Raw genomic sequence first — 19,780 nt, forward strand, 5'->3', positions numbered from 1 at the left:
CCTCCTTTTCACTATCTAAAAAAAAATCAATGGAGCCCTGGCCAGTTTGGCTCAGCGGTTGGAGCGTTGGCCTGCGGTCAGAGAGACCTGGGTTCAGTTCCCACTAAGGGCACATACCTCGGTTGCAGTTTGTCCCCAGCCCTGGTTGGTTGTGCGGGTGGCAGCTACTTGATGTGTCCCTTTCACATCGATGTTTCTCTCTCTCTCTCTCCCTCCCACTCTATCTGAACAAAATATCATAAAATGTCCTCAGGTGAGGATAAAAATAAATAAATAAATAAAATAAATCAATGGAAAAATATCCTCAGGTGAGGATTAACAAAAACTCCACAAAACGCCCTGGCCGGTTTGGCTCAGCGGTTAGAGCGTTGGCCTGTGGTCCGGAGAGACCCGGGTTCGGTTCCTCCTAAGGGCACATACTTCGGTTGCAGTTTGTCCCCGGCCCTGGTTGGTCGTGTGATGGCAGCCACTCGATGTGTCCCTTTCACATCGATGTTTCTCTCTCTCTATCTCTTCCTCTCTCTCCCTCCCACTCTATCTGTACAAAAAATGGAAAAATGTCCTCGGGTGAGGATTAAAAAAAAAAAATTAAAAAAAACCCCACAAAACAATAAATATTTTTAAATTATGATTTGCATGCATATACTAAGTTGCAAATGCATTTCTTATGTGGGTGATGGTCAAAAATGTTTCAAAGTCACTAGGCTAAAGTATGGTGAATGCAAATGGACAGGAGAAAGAGGAGATGAAATTAAAGAAGTTTGTTTAAATACATTTTATTTTATTTTTTATCCTTACCCTTGGACATTTTTGCACTTTGAGATATAGAGTGGGAGGGAGAGAAGGAGGAAGAGAGAAACATTGATGTGAGAGAGACACATCGAGTGGTCGCCACCCACATGACCCCAACCGGGGCCGGGGACAAACCGCAATAGAGGTACGTGCCCTTAGCAGGAACTGAACTCGGGACTCTCTGGTCCGCGGGCCAACGTTCTAACCGCTCACCCGAATCGGCCAGGGCTTAAATACGTTTTATTTTATTTTTTTTATCCTCACCTGAGGACATTTTTCCATATTTCGTTCAGATAGAGTGGGAGGGAGAGAGAGCGGTTAGAGCATAGGCTTGCAGACCAAAGAGTCTCAGGTTTGATTCTGGTCAAGAGCATGTACCACGGTTGCAGTTCGATCCCCAGTCCTGACCAGGGTTGGTTGTGTGGGAGGCAACCTATTGATGTGTCTCTCTCACATCAATATTTCTCCCTTCCTCCCACCCTATCTGAAAATCAATGGAAAAATATGCTCGGTTGAGGATTAAAAAAAGAAAGCTGAAGACAGTGAAAAAAGGAAGAGCTTAGGATAGAAGAAGCAACAGGAGAGAGACTAGGCGGGCTGCTTTGGCTCTCTAGAAATGTTATAGGAAATAAATGAGCCTAATCAGGGCTACTTCAACTCACTGGAAGGTCAGAGAAAAGGGGTCTTGGAGATAAATTAAGATAAATTAAGGGGTTAGTCTGGGATGAGCTGCAGCTGCCCATTGTTCCCCTGGTTGTAGGTCTTGTGGGGACCCTTACAGTTTAGGAGAAACACCTGAGAGAGAAGAAAGGCGTGGGCATGCTCCCTGGAGAGGATCCTGGTAGATTTTGTTTTAAAAATATGTTTTTTTTTTTTTTTTTTTTTTCATTATTGATTTAGAGAGAGGGAGAGAGAGATAGAAACATCTATCAGCTGCCTCTTGCACTCCCCCTACTGGGGATTGAGCCCATGTGCCCTGACTGGGACTTGAACAGGGACCTCTCAGTCTATGGGACAATGCTTAACCCACCAGGCCACACTGGCCAGATGGGGCAGTCACACTTTTAAACCAAATCTATACTTTATTAAATATACTCTGTTTTTTTTTTTGTTTGTTTGTTTTCCTTTATTGATTTTAGAGAAAGAGGAAGTGAGAGGGAGAGAAACACTGATTGGCCACCTCCTGCATTCTCCCCACTGGGGATCGGGCCCACAACCTGGGCATGTGTCCTGACTGGGAATTGAACCAGCAACCTTTTGGTGCATGGGTTGACTCTCAACCACTGAGCCACACTGGCCGGACTTAAATATACTCTTTGTAGGTATAATATAATGCATTAAAAACAGCCTGGCTGGTGTAGCTCAGTGGATTGTGCATCATCCCATGGACTGAGAGGTCCAGATTGATGTTTCTCTCTCTCCCTCTCTGCCTAAAAAAAAGTGTGGCCTGGTTCGTTTTTTTCTTTCAAATTATAAGAAAAAGTTTAGCCCTGGCCGGTTTTGCTCAGCGGTTGGAGCGTCAGCCTGAGGACCTGAGAGTCCCTGGTTTGGTTCCTGGTAGGGGCACGTACCAAAAGAAAAAAGAAAAAGAAAAAGTTTATTTAGACAGTTAGAGAGGTAGTAGAAATGAACCAACTGGGTTGCATAGATTCAGGAAACAAATCATAGAGGCTAGAGAAGGGCCCCTGGAGCTTAGGCAAGAGAAAGGCAGGAAAGGCTGGGGCCAGGCGCCCCATGCCAGGCTGACTTTTTAATATGCTGGTTTGGGTACACTGGACCAGCACCAGGCAAGTCTGCCACATAAATCTTCCCAAAAGCTTGTTGGAGTTGTGGAAATTTGGTCCCTGATTTTGTTAGTTGACTCCTCAGTTTCTGACTTGGAGATTGGTTCAATAATGGTAACATTCACGAAGATACAGGGTATAGGCAGGGACAGAGGAGACTGGCAGTCTGGGAGCCGCATCAGAATAATTTTTCCAGCCCAGCGGCTGTGGCTCAGGGGATTGAGTGCAGCCAATGGACTGAGAGGTCCTGGTTCATTTCTGGTCAGGGCACATGGCCAGGTTGTGAGCTCCATCCCCAGTAGGGGGCGTGCAGGAGGCAGCCCATTTATGTTTCTCTCTCACATAGATGTTTCTATCTCTCCCTCTCTCTCTAAAAAAGAAAAATCAATAAAAAAGAATAATTTTTCTATAATAAAATAATACCTAAGTGCAGCTGTGGAGAGGTTAACGAAGACTGGTGGGTAAGGCTCCCTTGATTAAAATTTTTAAGTGGAAAAAAGAATCAGGTTTTGGTTCTTCAGGAAATTATCCATAGAACTGGGCACGGTTTTATGATCCTTTTATTCTCAAAACAATCATGCGAGGTAGGTATTACTTCCTTTCGCAAAGGCTTAAAGAAGTGAAGCAATTTGCACCAAGTCTCGCAGTGAGGGGCCTAGCCACACATCGAACCCATTCCACCGCCAAAGCCTCGCTCCTGAGGCGGGGCTAGTGCGCAAAGCTCTTTTTGCCCCAACCCCGGGCAACTTCCGGGAGATTGCCCGAAAACGTCCGTGCGCTTGCGCTGTCTCGTCCGTGACGTCAACCACCCCATCCCGCCCCTTCTGGAACGCGGACCTGCGGAGCGGGCCGGCGGCCATTTTGTGAAGCGGCGGAGGAGGTGGTGTCTGCTGTAGGCTCCGGAAAGCCGTTCGCGCAGGGGCTGTCGGCCGCGGGGCGGAGGCACTCGCGTGGGGGGTAATTCGGGTCTGGGTTCGGGTGCCGTGCAGTTCTCCCCGGTAAGACTCCCGCAGCCCCGGAACGGGCGGGGCTGTGCGGGGCTCGAGCCGCCCCTTGGTGGCCCGGGGCGGAGCCTTCGGAGGCCTCCGAGCCCGCCGCAGCGAACACCCCACACAAAAGGGTCGGGCACGTATGCTGGGGTCCTGGGGAGACACTTGCACCTCTAAGGCCTGAGAGTGTGCAAGAAGGACGGAAGGCACTACGAGCCTGCATACTGAAGTGGGAATGAGGCTATAGCGAGGACGCCCCCGTGGTCTGAGAGGGAGGAGGCCAGAGCTGGGTGGCCCAGCGGCAGTGAAAGCACACCTACATCCCGAGTGAGCAAGATTTTCTCTGTCCCCAAAGGGGGCAGAGATCATAACTACATTTCTGTGCTCCGAAGTCAGATCATCGTAGTGAGAACACTCCCTCCACCCGAAGTGTTTCGAAAGGAGGCCCCTGGGGCCTACCAGAAAAGGGACTAAAATTAGGACACACCTGTGGAGAGGAAGCTGTAGTCGGTACTTTCCTAAGAGTCTAGGAAAGAAGTTTCGGAACTGGCTGATTTCGTGGCCCGAAGGTGGAGGGGGCTGCAGTTGGAATGCTTCCAAGGTCCAACGCTGGGGCGGGGCTTACCCTCGAGGGTATCCCTTGGGAGAGTCTCCAGCAGTGATGGAGGTGGAGGTCCAGTGCGATGTGGAATGTGGGTGCTTTGGGTGGAGAGTGAATTTTGAGTTTCTCTAGTGAAGGCTGGTCGTGCTACTTTGCAGCCACGTGAAATGGGTGGGAGGAGCTTTCAGGATCTACAGGTTAGTGACGGGGATGGACACACTAGTGCAGAGGCTTAGCTGCTAGATTGTAAGTATATGGGCTTTATGTGTGCCAACAATGTCTGCTTTATAGCGAAAAACTTGAGGGTCTTGAGTGAAGGTTACTCTGGGTTATTCAGCGTTAAACCGTGTTGGGAGTTGTATACTGAGAGTTGCGGACTCTAGGAGAGATTTCCGGACCCGAAAATCCTCCTTCGCCTCCCTGATTCCCAAAGATGACCCGATGTAAATTGGGGTCGTTGGCAGGAACCATTCTGTATTATTCAAGATTAGGGTGATGCCATTCAGAATAACTGGAAGAAAGAAAAAAAAAAAAGATCGTAACTGAAGCTTTGTTGGGATGACTTGTGACTGGAGTATTTCTCTTAGAGCTTCTTGCTTGACCGGTTTAAAATGGTGTCGTTTTGGGAAAATGCAGTATTAGCAACATAAATTGCCTTGGACTTTGTAATATAGTTTATATTGTTCATGTATTTAAGAGCATTTCCAGTTGAAAATAATTCTACAAGTCTGGACATATATATAGGTCGATCTTGTGTGTGTGTGTTTTTAATTACAGAAATATAAGACAAGAGTGATTTGTACTTGTTTTTGAAATGTGGTAGCTTTGATAGAATGGAGGATTTCTGGACTTTGTGGAAAGTATTTGTATTCAGGTGTTTTCCAAGAAGATTAAAAAGAAGTTGAGAAGAACTGTTACAGGTGGTTAAAATAATTTCATGGTAATTAAGTTTTGAAGAAAATAAATATTTAGTGTGTTTATATAAAAGTTGAGGATGTGCTTAGTATTACTGGAAATTTTTAGTAAGAAGGAATGTATTTTTATATAACCTTTATATGTTCAATCAAATTTTTTATTTATGGATTGTAATGCATAATTTCAATTTTTCTTACGTTCATATCTGTTAGGTGAAAAATGTGAAACTTTAGAAACCATTGTGGTAGTTACTTGGATCATATTGTTATGTACGAATACCAGTATACTTAAGGCTTCTTTCACTTTCTTTGACATGCCAAATATTTTGATTGTTGAATATTGAGAGTTTGGGGGCTGTTGGTATAATTTTTAGATGTGAAACTTGATTTTGTGGGCCAGTGTGTTCTAGGTGCTGAAATCCAGTGACAATTTCATACTGTTTTTATTTCATTTTGTAAAGATCCACTCCATCGTTCAGTTTAGATGAATATTTTTGTAGATGTTATAGGAAGAACTTCTAAGTGTCAGTAATGGTTACACAAAGGATGCTTTTAGATATCCCTCCTCAAAATGCAGGGACTGTTGTCCATTTCTGTATCTCCTGCCTGGCCCACCAGTACTTAATAAATATTCATGGAATAAATGAGTATTGTTAAATGTTTTAGGTCAACTAAGCAGAAAAATAACTTCACCTAATTTATAGTTTTTTCAGATTTTACTATCACCACTCATAAACCTTTTGGCCTGCGGAGTTTAGTTCATTAAATTTAAAACCAGCTTTTAAACCTTCAGACCAATACTGAGGGTGAATGTGGTCTGCTAGGTTAGAACTAGTATTGTTATGAAGTTTAAATCTAGTAAGATAATGAACATTTTTTGTTGGCATTGGGGGGGATTGAAAAATAATATTATAGTCTTTCTGGTAGGAGGAATAAATATTTAGAAATGCCTTGATTTTGCTACCTTTGAGTACTGACTGGCAGTTAATGAGAAAGTTGAGTAATGTGCTATCAAGGGGATACTTCCTCAGTTTCAGAATTGTTTCATTAAAAATAATCCCAGAATCTGAAATGTGATCTATTTGGGGATGGGAACAAAATCAAGTGAGTGAAGCTGTGGTGTTTTTTGTTTGTTTGTTTGTTTGTTTGGGGGGAGGGGTTGATAATGCCTATTATAATTTTATCATGCTGCTTGTAGTGTTATGCCCATTATGATTGGTTCTCTGTTGTTAATCTCTGAGGTAATTTGAGGGGCACGGGTTTTTGTTTCTTTTAAATCTGAAGAATTTAGCTCTGCCGTAGCCTGGTTCTTGTTGATTGAAAACTTACTATTGAACAAAGTTAAAATTCACTTTTGGATATTTATTACCAGATGAAGAGTGGAAATGGTTAAGTTGTGGTTTGTGCCTTGGCTTCCTGATAAAAGAGGATTGTTGTCAGACATTTTATTCTGAAATTCCAAGTGATTGGAATGGCTGGTAATTAAAATTTGTCCTCTCATAAATAATTTTTGTAGCAGATATTTGTAATTTGCGCGTGTATGTATGTGGTATTTGTAAAGCTGAAGCAGGATCGCTGTGTTAGGACTAATTCCTTAACATAAAGTGGAAAAATTTACTCGAGTAAGCTTCTTTAGATCTTCTGAAATGTATCAGTGGACTTAATAGCAGATCAGGCCTATTTTCTCCTTCTTTACCCCTATGCTCATAGGTAAAACATATTTGCATATAATTGTTTCAGTCTTATCCTTCTAAAATTCACCAAAGTTTAAGGTGATTGGAGTGGGTTTTTCATTTTGATATCCTGCATTCAGTTGCTAGCTGACATTTAGAATACAGGAATGAGTAGGTTTCCTGAAAAACAGTGATGCCTTTAATTAAATTATTGTATTCTTCACAAAGGGAAGTGTAGAAAACAAAAGTACTTCAGTTCTCACTTTATATTCCTTGCCTATTTGAAGGTGAAGATGTTAACAGCAAGAGTAGTGAAGTACTGGCTTCCAGCCTGAACTTTCTGTGTACTTTTCTTTGGTATAGAGTGAAGTGGACTTTCCCTTGTGCTGAAATAGAAATTCACAAATTTCTGTCTAGACTGATTTTGTTTTTATTTATTTATTTTTGTTTTATCTTTTTTTTTTAAGGTTGATTTTGTACTTTAAATTGAACATGTAAACCTTGAACTAGGCATTCGACAAGTTCAGATGGGCTTCTCAATTTTTCCTTATTACAGTTATTTCTGGCATCCTGTAAAAATTTCTGGGAATAAACCTACTATGTTTCTTTCCAGATGGACATAAGGTGCTTTCTCAGGTCTGGAAGGGAAGAGGCTAAAGAACCTGTTTCCCTTACCTTTAGGGTACATGTCCTGGCCCCCCACGAGATCTTTTGAGAGAGACATCTCTGTGAGCCATCAGTTACCTCCCGCACCACAATTGGGGTCAGGGATAGAACCCTCAATCAAGACACATGCCTTGACCTTGAGTCTCTTTGGTCTGAAGGCCGATGCTGAGCCAAACTGGCCAGGGCCCCACCAGATCTTTTGAATTAGAATCTCCAAGTAGTGGATCATCTGTTTATCACAAGTACTTATCTAGAAAATTACCCTGGTTGTTTGGCTCTTAGTCTTTATGTAAAGCGAGCTTTTTTCTGTTTTACATTTCCCTTTGTGACCCGTTTAAATAAAGAGTTTGAAAACTCTTTAGACTTCATTAGGATCGATTTATACAACATAAAACATGAATAAATACAATGCTCTGGGGTTTTGGAAGCATTGTTTATGAGATATTTGCATAGCTTTGTGGCAATACACTCAGGGTTCTTGAGTAATTTGAGTAGTTGTCTATAAGATATTTAGCTTGTCCTTCAGAAAAGTTTGGAGTAACACTAAAAATTTTAAATGTTTTGCTTTTTTGTGATGACTTTAAGCTCAATGATGGTATCTTGATCTTGAAAGATAGTAGTTAAAAATGAGCATCATTCTAATAGTATTCTATTGTTAATCTTAATATCTAACCGATAATTTTCTTCTGTTTTATTTCTTTAAATTAAAAAATGACCTTTTGAATCTAATTGTCTAATCATTTGGTCATTTATATTGCTTGTGAATTGTTCATGACTTCAGTTTGGGAAAATTTTCAGTGAAAGATGAGTGATCTGTTTTTACTTTAGGAAATGCTCTTAATATGCTAGATGTTTTTAGGGATTTTTAAAAATAAGTTTCTGGGGACTGTTATGGGTGTTAGAAAAAAAAAACACTTGTCCTTAATGTTTTGAACCCCAGTGGTTTTAACTAGGAATTAGTCCGTATAACCAGATCTGTTTTTTTTATTTTTATGATTGATGCTATTTTTGGTGCTAAGGAAAATACATATTGAAAGAGTAATTGCAATAATTTTCATGAGTACTCGAGTTGATGACTTAATTTGTCCAGGAATTGTTACTGTACAAACTTGTTATTTTGCTTTTTCATAAAAGATTTGGTGAGAACCTGAGAAAATGGGTCATAGTTGGACTTGTATTGTGGAATTTTCTAGACTGGTTTAATCATCAAGTGATAAAAGCAGTTACCAGCTGTGAAGCTGAGAGCTTTATGAATGTTTTAGTTTCCAATTGGTTCATTCTTGGGCTAATTTGTGACACATTCTTGATGTATGTAAATATATAATGCTTTGAGAGATACTCATGTGAAAGCAATACTGAGTAATACACATGTAGGATTTTGGTACATGTCTTTTTCTTCTTTTTTTTTTCTTTGATATGCATTCTAATGAAGTACTCTGGTTTCACACTCGCCTTGGTAATGTACAGTTCAGTGTGGCCTGTGCGTGTTTTGTGTTTCCTGCATTGATTTTTGCCTCCGTTTATTCTCTATTGCAGTCTAAAAGTTGGTTTTAATTGGTTGCCCACAGGATTGACATGGCCTCTACTTCTTGTTAAGAAAACATCTCTTGTTTTATCAGGTAAGAGATTTTGAATAGAGGGTTTGCTTTTATAAAAAATAAAATGAGATAGCTTATTAAGTACCATGAAAATACATGTAGTAAATTGTGATTTTTTTTTTTTAACAAGCTTATCATAAAAGATATAAGAAGATAGGAATGGGGTTGGGATGGATTGGGTACCATGATGGAGTTGTTGCTTTCTTTGGGGGTCTGTTTATGGAATTCCGGAATTCCTGATTATTAGGCAGTAAGTAGCTGTTTTTTTCCTCAGTAGCATTTAGACTAATTACAAATACAGGTGCTCGTTATTGGTATGGTTTTTTAATATTCCTCGGAAGTATAGACATAGATAATGGGTCATATGTTTTAGAATACAAAATTTGACTTTAATGGAACCTCAATGATTGGAATCTAACCCTCTTATTAAATAACTAAGGTAGGCTCCAGATAGGTTGAATAATGTATCTGTCAAACAGGTACTTAGTAACAGAATAGCAGATAGTATTTTTCAGAACCTAAAAGCTTTTCCATTTTAGATGGCTTTATGAATAAATCTTGTACTCTACTTTGGTTTAGGTCTCAGCCTTTTTATAGCTGGTAATCTGGGCAGATTTTGAATATCATGTTTTTATGTGTACCTTGTACAGACTTTCACTAAATTCCTTCTCTTAGCAGCAAATGGTTTGAAGACTCACTGTGTGTGTCACTTTAGCCCTTTGTTCAATTTTTGTGTTCTTGGGCCTTATCAAGTCCCCATTTTTATTGTCCCAGTGCAAATTAACAGCTCTCAAGTTGGTTTGGGTACATAGAGTACCCATGATGCTTCTCCCATACCTAGTGATTGAATGATTAAGCACTTTTTGAAGTTGAACAGGAATGCTGTCTCTGTTTTACTTGCATATAGCCAGTAGAGTCAGGAATGTAATGACTTGGAAGCTTCTTAATGAACTTCCTGTTAGACTGCTAAATAGTAAATAAAGAGAAGAGTCTGTTGGTGTGATTGATTTTTAGTATATTTCTTGTTGACTCTTGCAGACTAATTATAAAAACTTCCCTGCTCTGCCAGTTTTTAGTATTTTATAATGTTCTCACAAAGAGCGTTTTCTGTTTGCTAGTCCCTCTTCAGGATTACATTTGAAGGTGGCGTGTGTGTGTGCAAACTGTCAGAGCCAAACAGTATATTTCTCTTTTCTGCACAGCAATCATAACATTGAACTATAATTACAGATTTTTTTGTGTTGAGTTAGTATTCATATAGTATTTAACATTGGAAAACTGCTTTTACAGAGTGGTAGAGTTCTTGGAGCTTGAAGCAGGAAACTTTGCTCTTCTAATGTTCTCACTTAAGAAGATAAAACCAAAGCACAAACACTTTATAATTTCCCTGAGGTCACAGAGCCAGTTTAATAAGTTTATATTTAAAAGTTGATTTTTGCACCCTGGCCGGTTTGGCTCAGCGGTTAGAGCGTCAGCCTGTAGACCAGAGAGTGCTGGGTTCGGTTTCCACTAAGGACATGTATCCCGGTTGCAATTTGTCCCCGCCCCAGTTGGGGTCGTGTGGGTGGCAGCCAGTCAGTGTGTCTCTTTCACATTGATGTTTCTCTGGACCACAGGCCGACACTCTAACAACTGAGCCAAAATGGCCAGGGCACATTGATGTTTCTCTCCCTCTCTGCCTCCCACTCTTATCTGAAGATAAATGCAAAAATATTCTCAGGTGAGGATAAAAAATAAATACATAAATAAAAGTTGATTTTTTCTCCTGGCCAGTTTGGCTCAGCGGTTAGAGCATCCGGTTGTAGACCAAAGAGTCATGGGTTCGATTCCGGTCAAGGGTATGTACCTTGGTTGTGGTTGGTCCCCAGCCCTGGTCGTGGTCTAGTGGGAGGCAACCAGTCAATGTGTCCCTCTCACGTCTGTGTTTCTCTCTCTCTCCCTCTTTCTTTTTACTTCCCAATCTATCTGAAGATAAATAGAAAATTATCCTCCAGTGAAGATTAAAAAAATAAAGTAAAATAAAATAGAAGTTGATTTTTAAGATGGCTTGGGCAACACCCTATGTTGTTGACCACATAAGTGCAAATTAATATTTTTTTATTTTTTTCCAGTGCCAAGAATTTTTGTGTTGCTTTACAAAAGGCTTGTTATTGGCATTTCATCTTTGAAGCTGTAAGAACTGAACTACTGAAATTTTACTTAAATCTAGAAGAAACGTAAAAAAAATTATTATTATTATTATTATTTTGGTTAATCCTCACCCAAGGATATTTTCCACTGATTTTTTTTTTTTTTTTTAATAGAGTAGAAGGGAGGGAGGGAGGAAGGGAGAGAAACATTAATGTGAGAGAGAAACATTGATTGGTTCATCTCCTGACCGGGGACAGAGATCGAGCCTACAACCCAGGTATGTGCCCTTCCTTGATCAGGAATTGAACCGGAGACCCTCGGTCCACAGGCCAATGTTCTAAACACTGAACCAAACCAATCAGGGCTAAAAATATTTTTAAAAAAATTTTTTAAAATTGATTTTAAAGAAAGAGGAAGGGAGAGGGAGAGAGAGATAGAAACATCGATTGGCCGCCTCCTGCATACCCCCTACTGAGGATCAGGCCTACAACCTAGGCACGTGCCCTGACCAGGAATCAAACTGGTAACCTCTTGGTGCATGGGTCGATGCTCAACCACTGAACTACATCGGCTGGGCTAAAAATATTTTAACTGATTTTTAGAGAGGGGGGAAGGGAGAAAGAGAAATGTCCATCAGCTGCCTCCTGCACACCCCTACCAGGGATCAAGCCCTCAGCCAGGTCTTTGCTCTGACCAGGAATTGAACTGGCAACCTTTAGTTGCAAGGGACAACACCCAACCAATTGAGCTTTACCAGCCAAGGTGAGAAATTTTTTTTTTTTAATATGTTTTGATTGATTTTTTTTTTTTTTTTTTTTAGAGAGAGAGGAAGGGAGAGAGAGATAGAAACATCACTCTGAGAGATACATCAATTGGCTGCCTCCTACTACTGCATGCTCCCTACTGGGGATTGAGCCCACAATCTGGGCATGTGCCCTGACCCAGAATCAAACCGGTACCTCTCAGTCCATGGGATGATGCTCAATCCACTGAGCCACACCAGCTGGGCAAAACAAGACATTTTTTAAATGGAGGGTGGGGAATGAGTCTCAATGGACCTGAATTTTAATTAAAACCGCCATGGTGAATGGCACTGTAACTAGGTTCTACTTTTTTTTTTTTTTTAATTTTTTTTCTTTATTGTTTTGAGAGAGAGAGGAAGTAAGAGGAAGAGAGAGATAGAAACGTTGATGAGATAGGATATCGATTGGCCGCCTCCCGCATGCCCCCCATTGGGGATTTGGCCCACAACCTGGGCATGTGTCCTGACCGGGAATCGAACTGGCGACCTCTTGGTGCGTGGGTCGATGCTCAACCACTGAGCAACACTGGCTGGACCGGGTTCTACTTTTTGAAGTGACTATATAGGTAACTAAGATTTTGGCTGTTCGGTATTTTTTTTGGGTTCTTAGCATGTATTAACCTTTATAATAAATACTTTTGGCCCACAACCTGGGCATGTGCCCTGACCAGGAATCAAATTGGCGACCTCATGGTGTATGGGTCGATGCTCAACCACTGAGCCACACCAGCCAGGCTATAATAAATACTTTTGTATATAGTTTTCTTTAATAAATAAAGCCATAAGGCAGATTGAAGAGTTTTAGGGTGAAATATGGTGTCAGTTTTTATTTGAGATTTGAAACTACTTTAGTGTTAAGTAATATTTGTAATTAATTAATTTTCTTTTTCAGTTGGTTTTTATTTATTTTATTGATTTTAGAGAGGAAGGGAGAGAGAAAGAGAAACATCGATCAGTTGCCTCTCATACACACCCCAACCGGGGACTGAACCCGCAATCTGGGCATGTGCCCTGACCAGGAATCAAACTATCGACCTTTTAGTGCACAGGGTGAAGCTCCACCAATAGAGCCACACCAGTCAGGGCTGTTTCTGTTGTATTTTAGATTGAGCTATATAAAATGACTGATAATTCATGAAGTTGTCAGGTATATAAGGGATGCCAGGCTAGTTTTCAGTATCAACTTTGATGTATCCTTTGCATGTTTTCTCCCTATAGACTGTTAAATTTGTGTCCTCATGTGACTTACACATTTTTTAAAAAATCTTAAATCTTACTTAATTGTGGTCTGAATGATGTAATTGGTGATTTACTGTCCTGTGGTTGTTTTTTTCCTGAAACTTTTGAGTGTTGGGAATGAACTTCTAATTGTTTCCAGAATTATTTCCTTTTGGAAGTTGAAATTATCTAGGTTTTACATTGTAAATGGCGCGTGATATTCAGTTTTTAGAATACCCAAATATTTTAAATGACATTGCTTGTGATAGTTTGAGGAATTATTTGAGGGCCTAATGTGGTAGCTGGTCATTCTTGTAGCTAAAAACTTGGTGTGATAAACAGGAGTCTGACCTGGCCGTTGCCTTTTCTCATCTGCAGGTGTGTGTGGTTTCAGCGCAGCATGGCTGTGGTCATCCGTTTGCAAGGTCTCCCAATTGTGGCGGGGACCATGGACATTCGCCACTTCTTCTCTGGATTGACCATTCCTGATGGGGGCGTGCATATTGTAGGGGGTGAACTGGGTGAGGCTTTCATCGTTTTTGCCACTGATGAAGATGCAAGGCTTGGTATGATGCGCACAGGTGGTACAATTAAAGGGTCAAAAGTAACTCTATTGTTGAGTAGTAAAACGGAAATGCAGAATATGATTGAACTGAGTCGTAGGCGTTTTGAAACTGCCAACTTAGATATACCACCAGCAAATGCTAGTAGATCAGGACCACCACCTAGCTCAGGAATGAGTGGCAGGGTTAACTTGCCTACAACAGTACCCAACTTTAATAATCCTTCACCCAGTGTAGTTACTGCCGCCACTTCTGTTCATGAAAGCAACAAAAACATACAGACATTTTCCACAGCCAGCATAGGATCGGCTCCTCCAAATATGGGAACTTCATTTGGGAGCCCAACGTTTAGCTCAACCATTTCAAGCACAGCCTCTCCAATGAACACAGTCCCACCGCCACCAATTCCTCCAATCCCAGCGATGCCATCTTTGCCACCAATGCCGTCCATTCCCCCGATACCAGTTCCTCCTCCAGTACCTACATTGCCTCCCGTGCCTCCTGTGCCCCCAATTCCCCCAGTCCCTTCTGTGCCACCCATGACCCCACTACCACCCATGTCGGGCATGCCGCCCTTGAACCCACCACCTGTGGCACCTCTACCTGCTGGAATGAATGGCTCTGGAGCACCTATGAATCTGAACAATAACCTGAACCCTGTGTTTCTGGGTCCATTGAATCCTGTTAACCCTATCCAGATGAATTCTCAAAGCAGTGTGAAACCACTTCCCATCAACCCTGATGATCTATATGTCAGTGTGCATGGAATGCCCTTTTCTGCAATGGAAAATGATGTCAGAGATTTTTTTCATGGGCTCCGTGTTGATGCAGTGCATTTGTTGAAAGATCATGTAGGTCGAAATAATGGGAATGGATTGGTTAAGTTTCTCTCCCCTCAAGATACATTTGAAGCCTTGAAACGAAACAGAATGCTGATGATACAACGCTATGTGGAAGTTAGTCCAGCGACAGAGAGACAGTGGGTAGCTGCTGGAGGCCATATCACTTTTAAGCAAAGTATAGGACCCTCTGGACAAACCCATCCCCCTCCTCAGACACTTCCCCGGTCAAAATCGCCCAGTGGGCAGAAAAGGTCAAGGTCAAGATCACCACATGAGGCTGGTTTTTGTGTTTACTTGAAGGGGCTACCATTTGAAGCTGAAAACAAACATGTCATTGATTTTTTTAAAAAATTGGATATTGTGGAAGATAGTATTTATATTGCTTATGGACCCAATGGGAAAGCAACTGGTGAAGGCTTTGTGGAGTTCAGGAATGAGGCTGACTATAAGGCTGCTCTGTGTCGTCATAAACAATACATGGGTAATCGCTTTATTCAGGTTCATCCAATTACTAAGAAAGGTATGCTAGAAAAGATAGATATGATTAGAAAAAGACTACAGAACTTCAATTATGACCAGAGAGAAATGATGTTAAATCCGGAGGGGGATGTCAGCTCTACCAAAGTCTGTGCTCACATAACAAATATTCCATTCAGCATTACCAAGGTGGATGTTCTTCAGTTCCTAGAAGGAATTCCAGTGGATGAAAATGCTGTCCATGTTCTTGTTGATAACAATGGGCAAGGTCTAGGACAGGCATTGGTTCAATTTAAAAATGAAGATGATGCACGTAAGTCTGAACGCTTACACCGTAAAAAACTTAATGGGCGAGAAGCTTTTGTTCATATAGTTACTCTAGAAGATATGAGAGAGATTGAGAAAAATCCCCCTGCCCAAGGAAAAAAGGGGTTAAAGATGTCTGTGCCAGGTAATCCTGCAGTTCCAGGAATGCCCAGTGCCGGAATGCCCAGTGCCGGAATGCCCAGTGCCGGAATGCCCAATGCCGGAATGCCCAATGCTGGAATGCCCGGTGCCGGAATGCCCAATGCCGGAATGCCCAATGCCGGAATGCCCGGTGTGGGAATGCCCGGTGTGGGAATGCCCAATGTGGGAATGCCGAATGCAGGAATGCCTAGTGCAGGAGGTGAAGAGCATGCCTTCCTGACTGTAGGATCTAAGGAGGCCAATAATGGGCCTCCATTTAATTTTCCTGGTAATTTTGGTGGGCCAAATGCCTTTGGGCCACCACTGCCTCCTCCAGGATTAGGAGGGGCCTTTGGTGATGTTAGGCCTGGTATGCCTTCAGTTGGAAATAGTGGTTTGCCTGGTCTAGGACTGGATGTTCCAGGTTTTGGAGGTGGACCAAATAATTTAGGTGGGCCAGGATTTGGAGGGGGGCCTCAGAATTTTGGAAATGGCCCTGGTAGCTTAGGCGGCCCCCCTGGCTTTGGAAGTGGCCCTCCTGGTCTTGGAAATGCCCCTGGCCATTTGAGTGGGCCACCAGCCTTTGGGCCTGGGCCTGGGCCTGGGCCTGGCCCAATTCACATTGGTGGTCCCCCTGGCTTTGGATCTAGTTCTGGAAAACCAGGACCGACAGTAATTAAAGTACAGAATATGCCCTTCACTGTGTCTATTGATGAGATTTTAGATTTCTTTTATGGCTATCAAGTGATCCCAGGCTCAGTTTGTTTAAAATACAATGAAAAAGGTATGCCTACAGGCGAAGCCATGGTGGCCTTCGAATCTCGGGATGAAGCCACAGCTGCTGTCATTGACTTAAATGACAGACCTATAGGCTCAAGGAAAGTAAAACTTGTATTAGGATAGCTGTTCACATCAATTCTTTTTAGGATAGATACTCATAGTGCTGTGATTAATGCATCCAGATTGTTTTCCTAGTATTTCCAGGTTAGAACCTGTGGATTGTTTCAATTGCATATAGATTGGTTTCTATAACATAGAGTATTGGTTGAATGTTTACAGAAGACTCACTACCAGGATAAACATTGCTGTATGTTACAGTAAGACTGTCTGGAGGGAACACAAAAATGATTTTGGCATACCATTAGAAAAACGATTTGTGAAACTCAAATGACGACATAAAGCTTATCAAGGAGTCTAGATTGGTTTTGTTTTGTACCATATGGGATGAAGAAAATAGAAGTGTTAATAGAGCTCATTAAGGGATGCTCTTGCCAGCTGCTGAAAAATAGAAGTTGGCTACTCTTGGAATTTGGTTTAAAGCTGGATAGATTTGCTTTGTTATAGGGTCAAAGCTTTGTCTAAAGTCCTCATTTTCTTTTAAAATTAAATAAAATCTCTGTATACAGATTCACTGTATGTACTTTTATTGCTTTTTGAGGGTTCTTGCTGTATAGACAGTCCTGCTTCTGAAGTTGCTGCTTTGTTTGCCTAATTGACTCATTTGTAAATGAGCAGAACTGTTTTGTTGTTTTTTAATATAAAACTCCACACTTGGTTTGTGCTTTAACCTTGAACTTTGATTTCTGATGTCACACTTAAAACTGGAATAAGAAAGACTTTGCCACAAAAATAAAATCCGGAGTTCTTTACCTACCAGAGCCTTTTTGGTTTGACTGCCAACTTTTAGTTCAGTCAGTTTTAAAATTGTTCATGTTGTTTGGATGGCATCAAAAACCAGAAACTGTTTTTAATAATCATTATTTAAGAAACCTGATTTGAAGTTCTGTTCGTGATAAACTAATGTTATGGCAATTTCCTTCTGTCCCAAATTTACGAAATTTTGGCCTATAACTAAACGCAGAGTCCATTCATAAGAAGGAACATTATTATAGCTAGATTTTTAAAACCAAAGTTGACATGGTTAGCTACGTTAGCAATAAATAGTATTAGAGAATTAAAAATCTATAAGCTGGGTTGTAGGTGATGCATTAATCCTGTTACTCAGAGGCTTTTGGTCTAGTTGTTTGATCAGGAGCCTGTTTACAAAAATTCTTCATAGAGAGTATAAGTGCAGCTGCCAGAGGGGAGAAAATTGAGACTCCTTGCCCTTTCATACTCTTTTCTTTGGCATTCAGGACACTTAGGCAGGAGGACCACATGGGTTCTGGTTGGTAAGTGTCCTTGTCATGAAAACATTTGCCTTACAATGTCCTGTCCTGCTCACTGCCACACAGGCTTTACTTATGGTTACTTTCTTTCTTAGTTAAGATATTCTAAAGAGGTATCACATAAACATGGATGGAATGGGAGATTGGTGAGACATCATGAAAAACAAATTTTGTCTTTTACATGGGCCTTTGTCTTGGTTTAAAATATCCCCAACATTTCCTACAAATCAATCTACTTACAAAGGGGTCAGCCTTTTAAAAAAAGTATTTTCTGGAAAAACAATAGTGCCTTTTTGGTGTTGCAAGTCAGTGGAACACTGAAATACAGCGTTGTGTAATTTAGAGTTAAGAGTTTTATGTTTGGTAAGATTTGGAAAGCCTTTTCATCACTACAATCTTAGAGGATTGACAGTTCAGGGTTTTTGTTTAGGGAAAGGATTGGTTAGACTTTCAAAAAGACATGGCTGTGTTGTGGGTCTTGATAATTCACAAATAAAATTTGCTTTGACAGATAATTAGATACTGCCTCAACTGAAAAAAGCAATATGATGTTTGTATATGCTGTTCAATTTAAGTTTTCTGTTAAGTAATCATTTCTCATTCCAAGGACAGAGTGCAGAAAACTTCAGCACTGTTAGGAGTTTTATTTCAACTGCAGATTATTTTCCCCACTGGAAAGCTGAACATTTTTATTTTAGAAAAATGGGTTGTTTGAAGATAAAGTCTTTTATCTTTTTTTACAATTTCTTTTGCTTATATGTTCGTACATTCTTATTAAATTTTTCATATACTTTATTGCAACTATTTTGTTATTCTACATCTTAGATAAATGCTGAAAAGGAAAACTTGATTTTATTGTTCATCAAATTAAATAAATTAAGAAAATAGTGATTGTGTAGAAATTGGAGCAAACTGTTTCATATTTGGTCGAATCACAACAGTGCTTTTCTTGTTGTGAAATGTAATTAAATGCTTTGCCCTTTGGAACTTGATTTTTGTGTACCTGAGACTTCTTACATATTACATAGTGCTAACTGCTAAGCATACTATTCATCTTGTGCTGGGCATTGGCGTTTGAGTCTTACAAAAATTCTTGAAAATATGTTATGTGAAACTATTCATACCTCTTTTTTGCACATTTTCTCATACAGACTAGGTTTTGGGTGATAACAAATTTACGTTTTCTTATTTGCTTTGTATGGTATGAAGGATTTGTAAAGCTTTGCTCAAAGTTGTGTGCATTTGTAAACACTATCATATTTACAATATTATGTGTAAATTGTATTGTCTATTTTGGTGACTGACATTAATGGAAGAGACTCTTTTCCATTAGGTTTAATATTTTTTCTACCCCCACCGACTGATTTTTTTTTTTTTTAGTTTAAAGTATTATAGAAATCTACAAAATGTATTTTATAAGTAAATAAATTTGTAAACTTTTTCTGGACTTTAGTGAAACATTTAGTTCACAAGCAACATTTGGAGGTGTGTTTTGTGTATACACTGTAGTTTGGATGTACAATTTTTAGTGGCTTCTTTTTTTTAATGCAACACTGTTGAGTGAAATGTAGTTCCTAGCTTTGTTCTCCAAGTTGTCAAAGCAGTGACAGTAAAATTGCTTTATATTTCCATTAGGAAACTTTATTCAAAATTTCAGAGAGTAATATTTAGCATTATTATATCCATCTTAAGCCACTGGATAAAAACCCAGGGCTATGTATAGAAGTAAGCAAACACATTTTGGGTGGAGATAACCTTGGATAAAGGATGCATGAAATTCTTAATCAAACTCAGTCTGTTTTATTGGATTCTGTCATTATAGACAGGTGTGGGTCAACATTTAACAATATTCCACTCATCAGTTTTAAGAACACTTAAAAAACAAGTAAAGAAAATGTAAAATTTGCTGTTAGTTAAATCTGGAAAGAATTTCTGGCAGTGATCACTTTTATAATTATTTACCATTCTATAGTGGTCCATACTTTAGAAACCAAACACAATAAGATGACTTATTGCCAATATGGCCAAAAATTGTCAGCAAATATGGCCTTGGCATCATTCAGCAGAGGTTTTTGTTTATAAAGATGAAGTCTTGGATACTGTTCAATAAACTTGT

General features: G+C 40.3%; 1 protein-coding gene across 11 annotated transcripts in view; it reads left to right on the top strand.

Annotated features, from left to right (window-relative positions):
• The first annotated feature begins 3,416 nt into the window (after nucleotides 1-3,416).
• CPNE1 (copine 1) overlaps nucleotides 3,417-19,780 on the top strand; it is a 38,429-nt gene continuing 22,065 nt past the window's right edge. The window contains exons 1-3 of one of the 11 annotated variants that reach the window (XM_036245634.1): nucleotides 3,430-3,574; nucleotides 8,956-9,038; nucleotides 13,546-16,387. In XM_036245634.1, coding sequence (XP_036101527.1) covers nucleotides 13,568-16,387 — 2,820 coding nt within the window. In that variant the 5' untranslated portion in view covers nucleotides 3,430-3,574; nucleotides 8,956-9,038; nucleotides 13,546-13,567. Of the gene's footprint in view, nucleotides 3,575-5,287; nucleotides 6,559-8,955; nucleotides 9,039-13,545; nucleotides 19,016-19,780 lie in introns of those variants that run through there. The other 10 variants (XM_036245627.1, XM_036245623.1, XM_036245629.1 and 7 more) reach the window with 10 other exon arrangements.

This window comes from Molossus molossus, unplaced genomic scaffold (assembly GCF_014108415.1).
Source record: "Molossus molossus isolate mMolMol1 unplaced genomic scaffold, mMolMol1.p scaffold_m16_p_6, whole genome shotgun sequence".
In the NCBI taxonomy this organism is placed as follows: domain Eukaryota; kingdom Metazoa; phylum Chordata; class Mammalia; order Chiroptera; family Molossidae; genus Molossus; species Molossus molossus.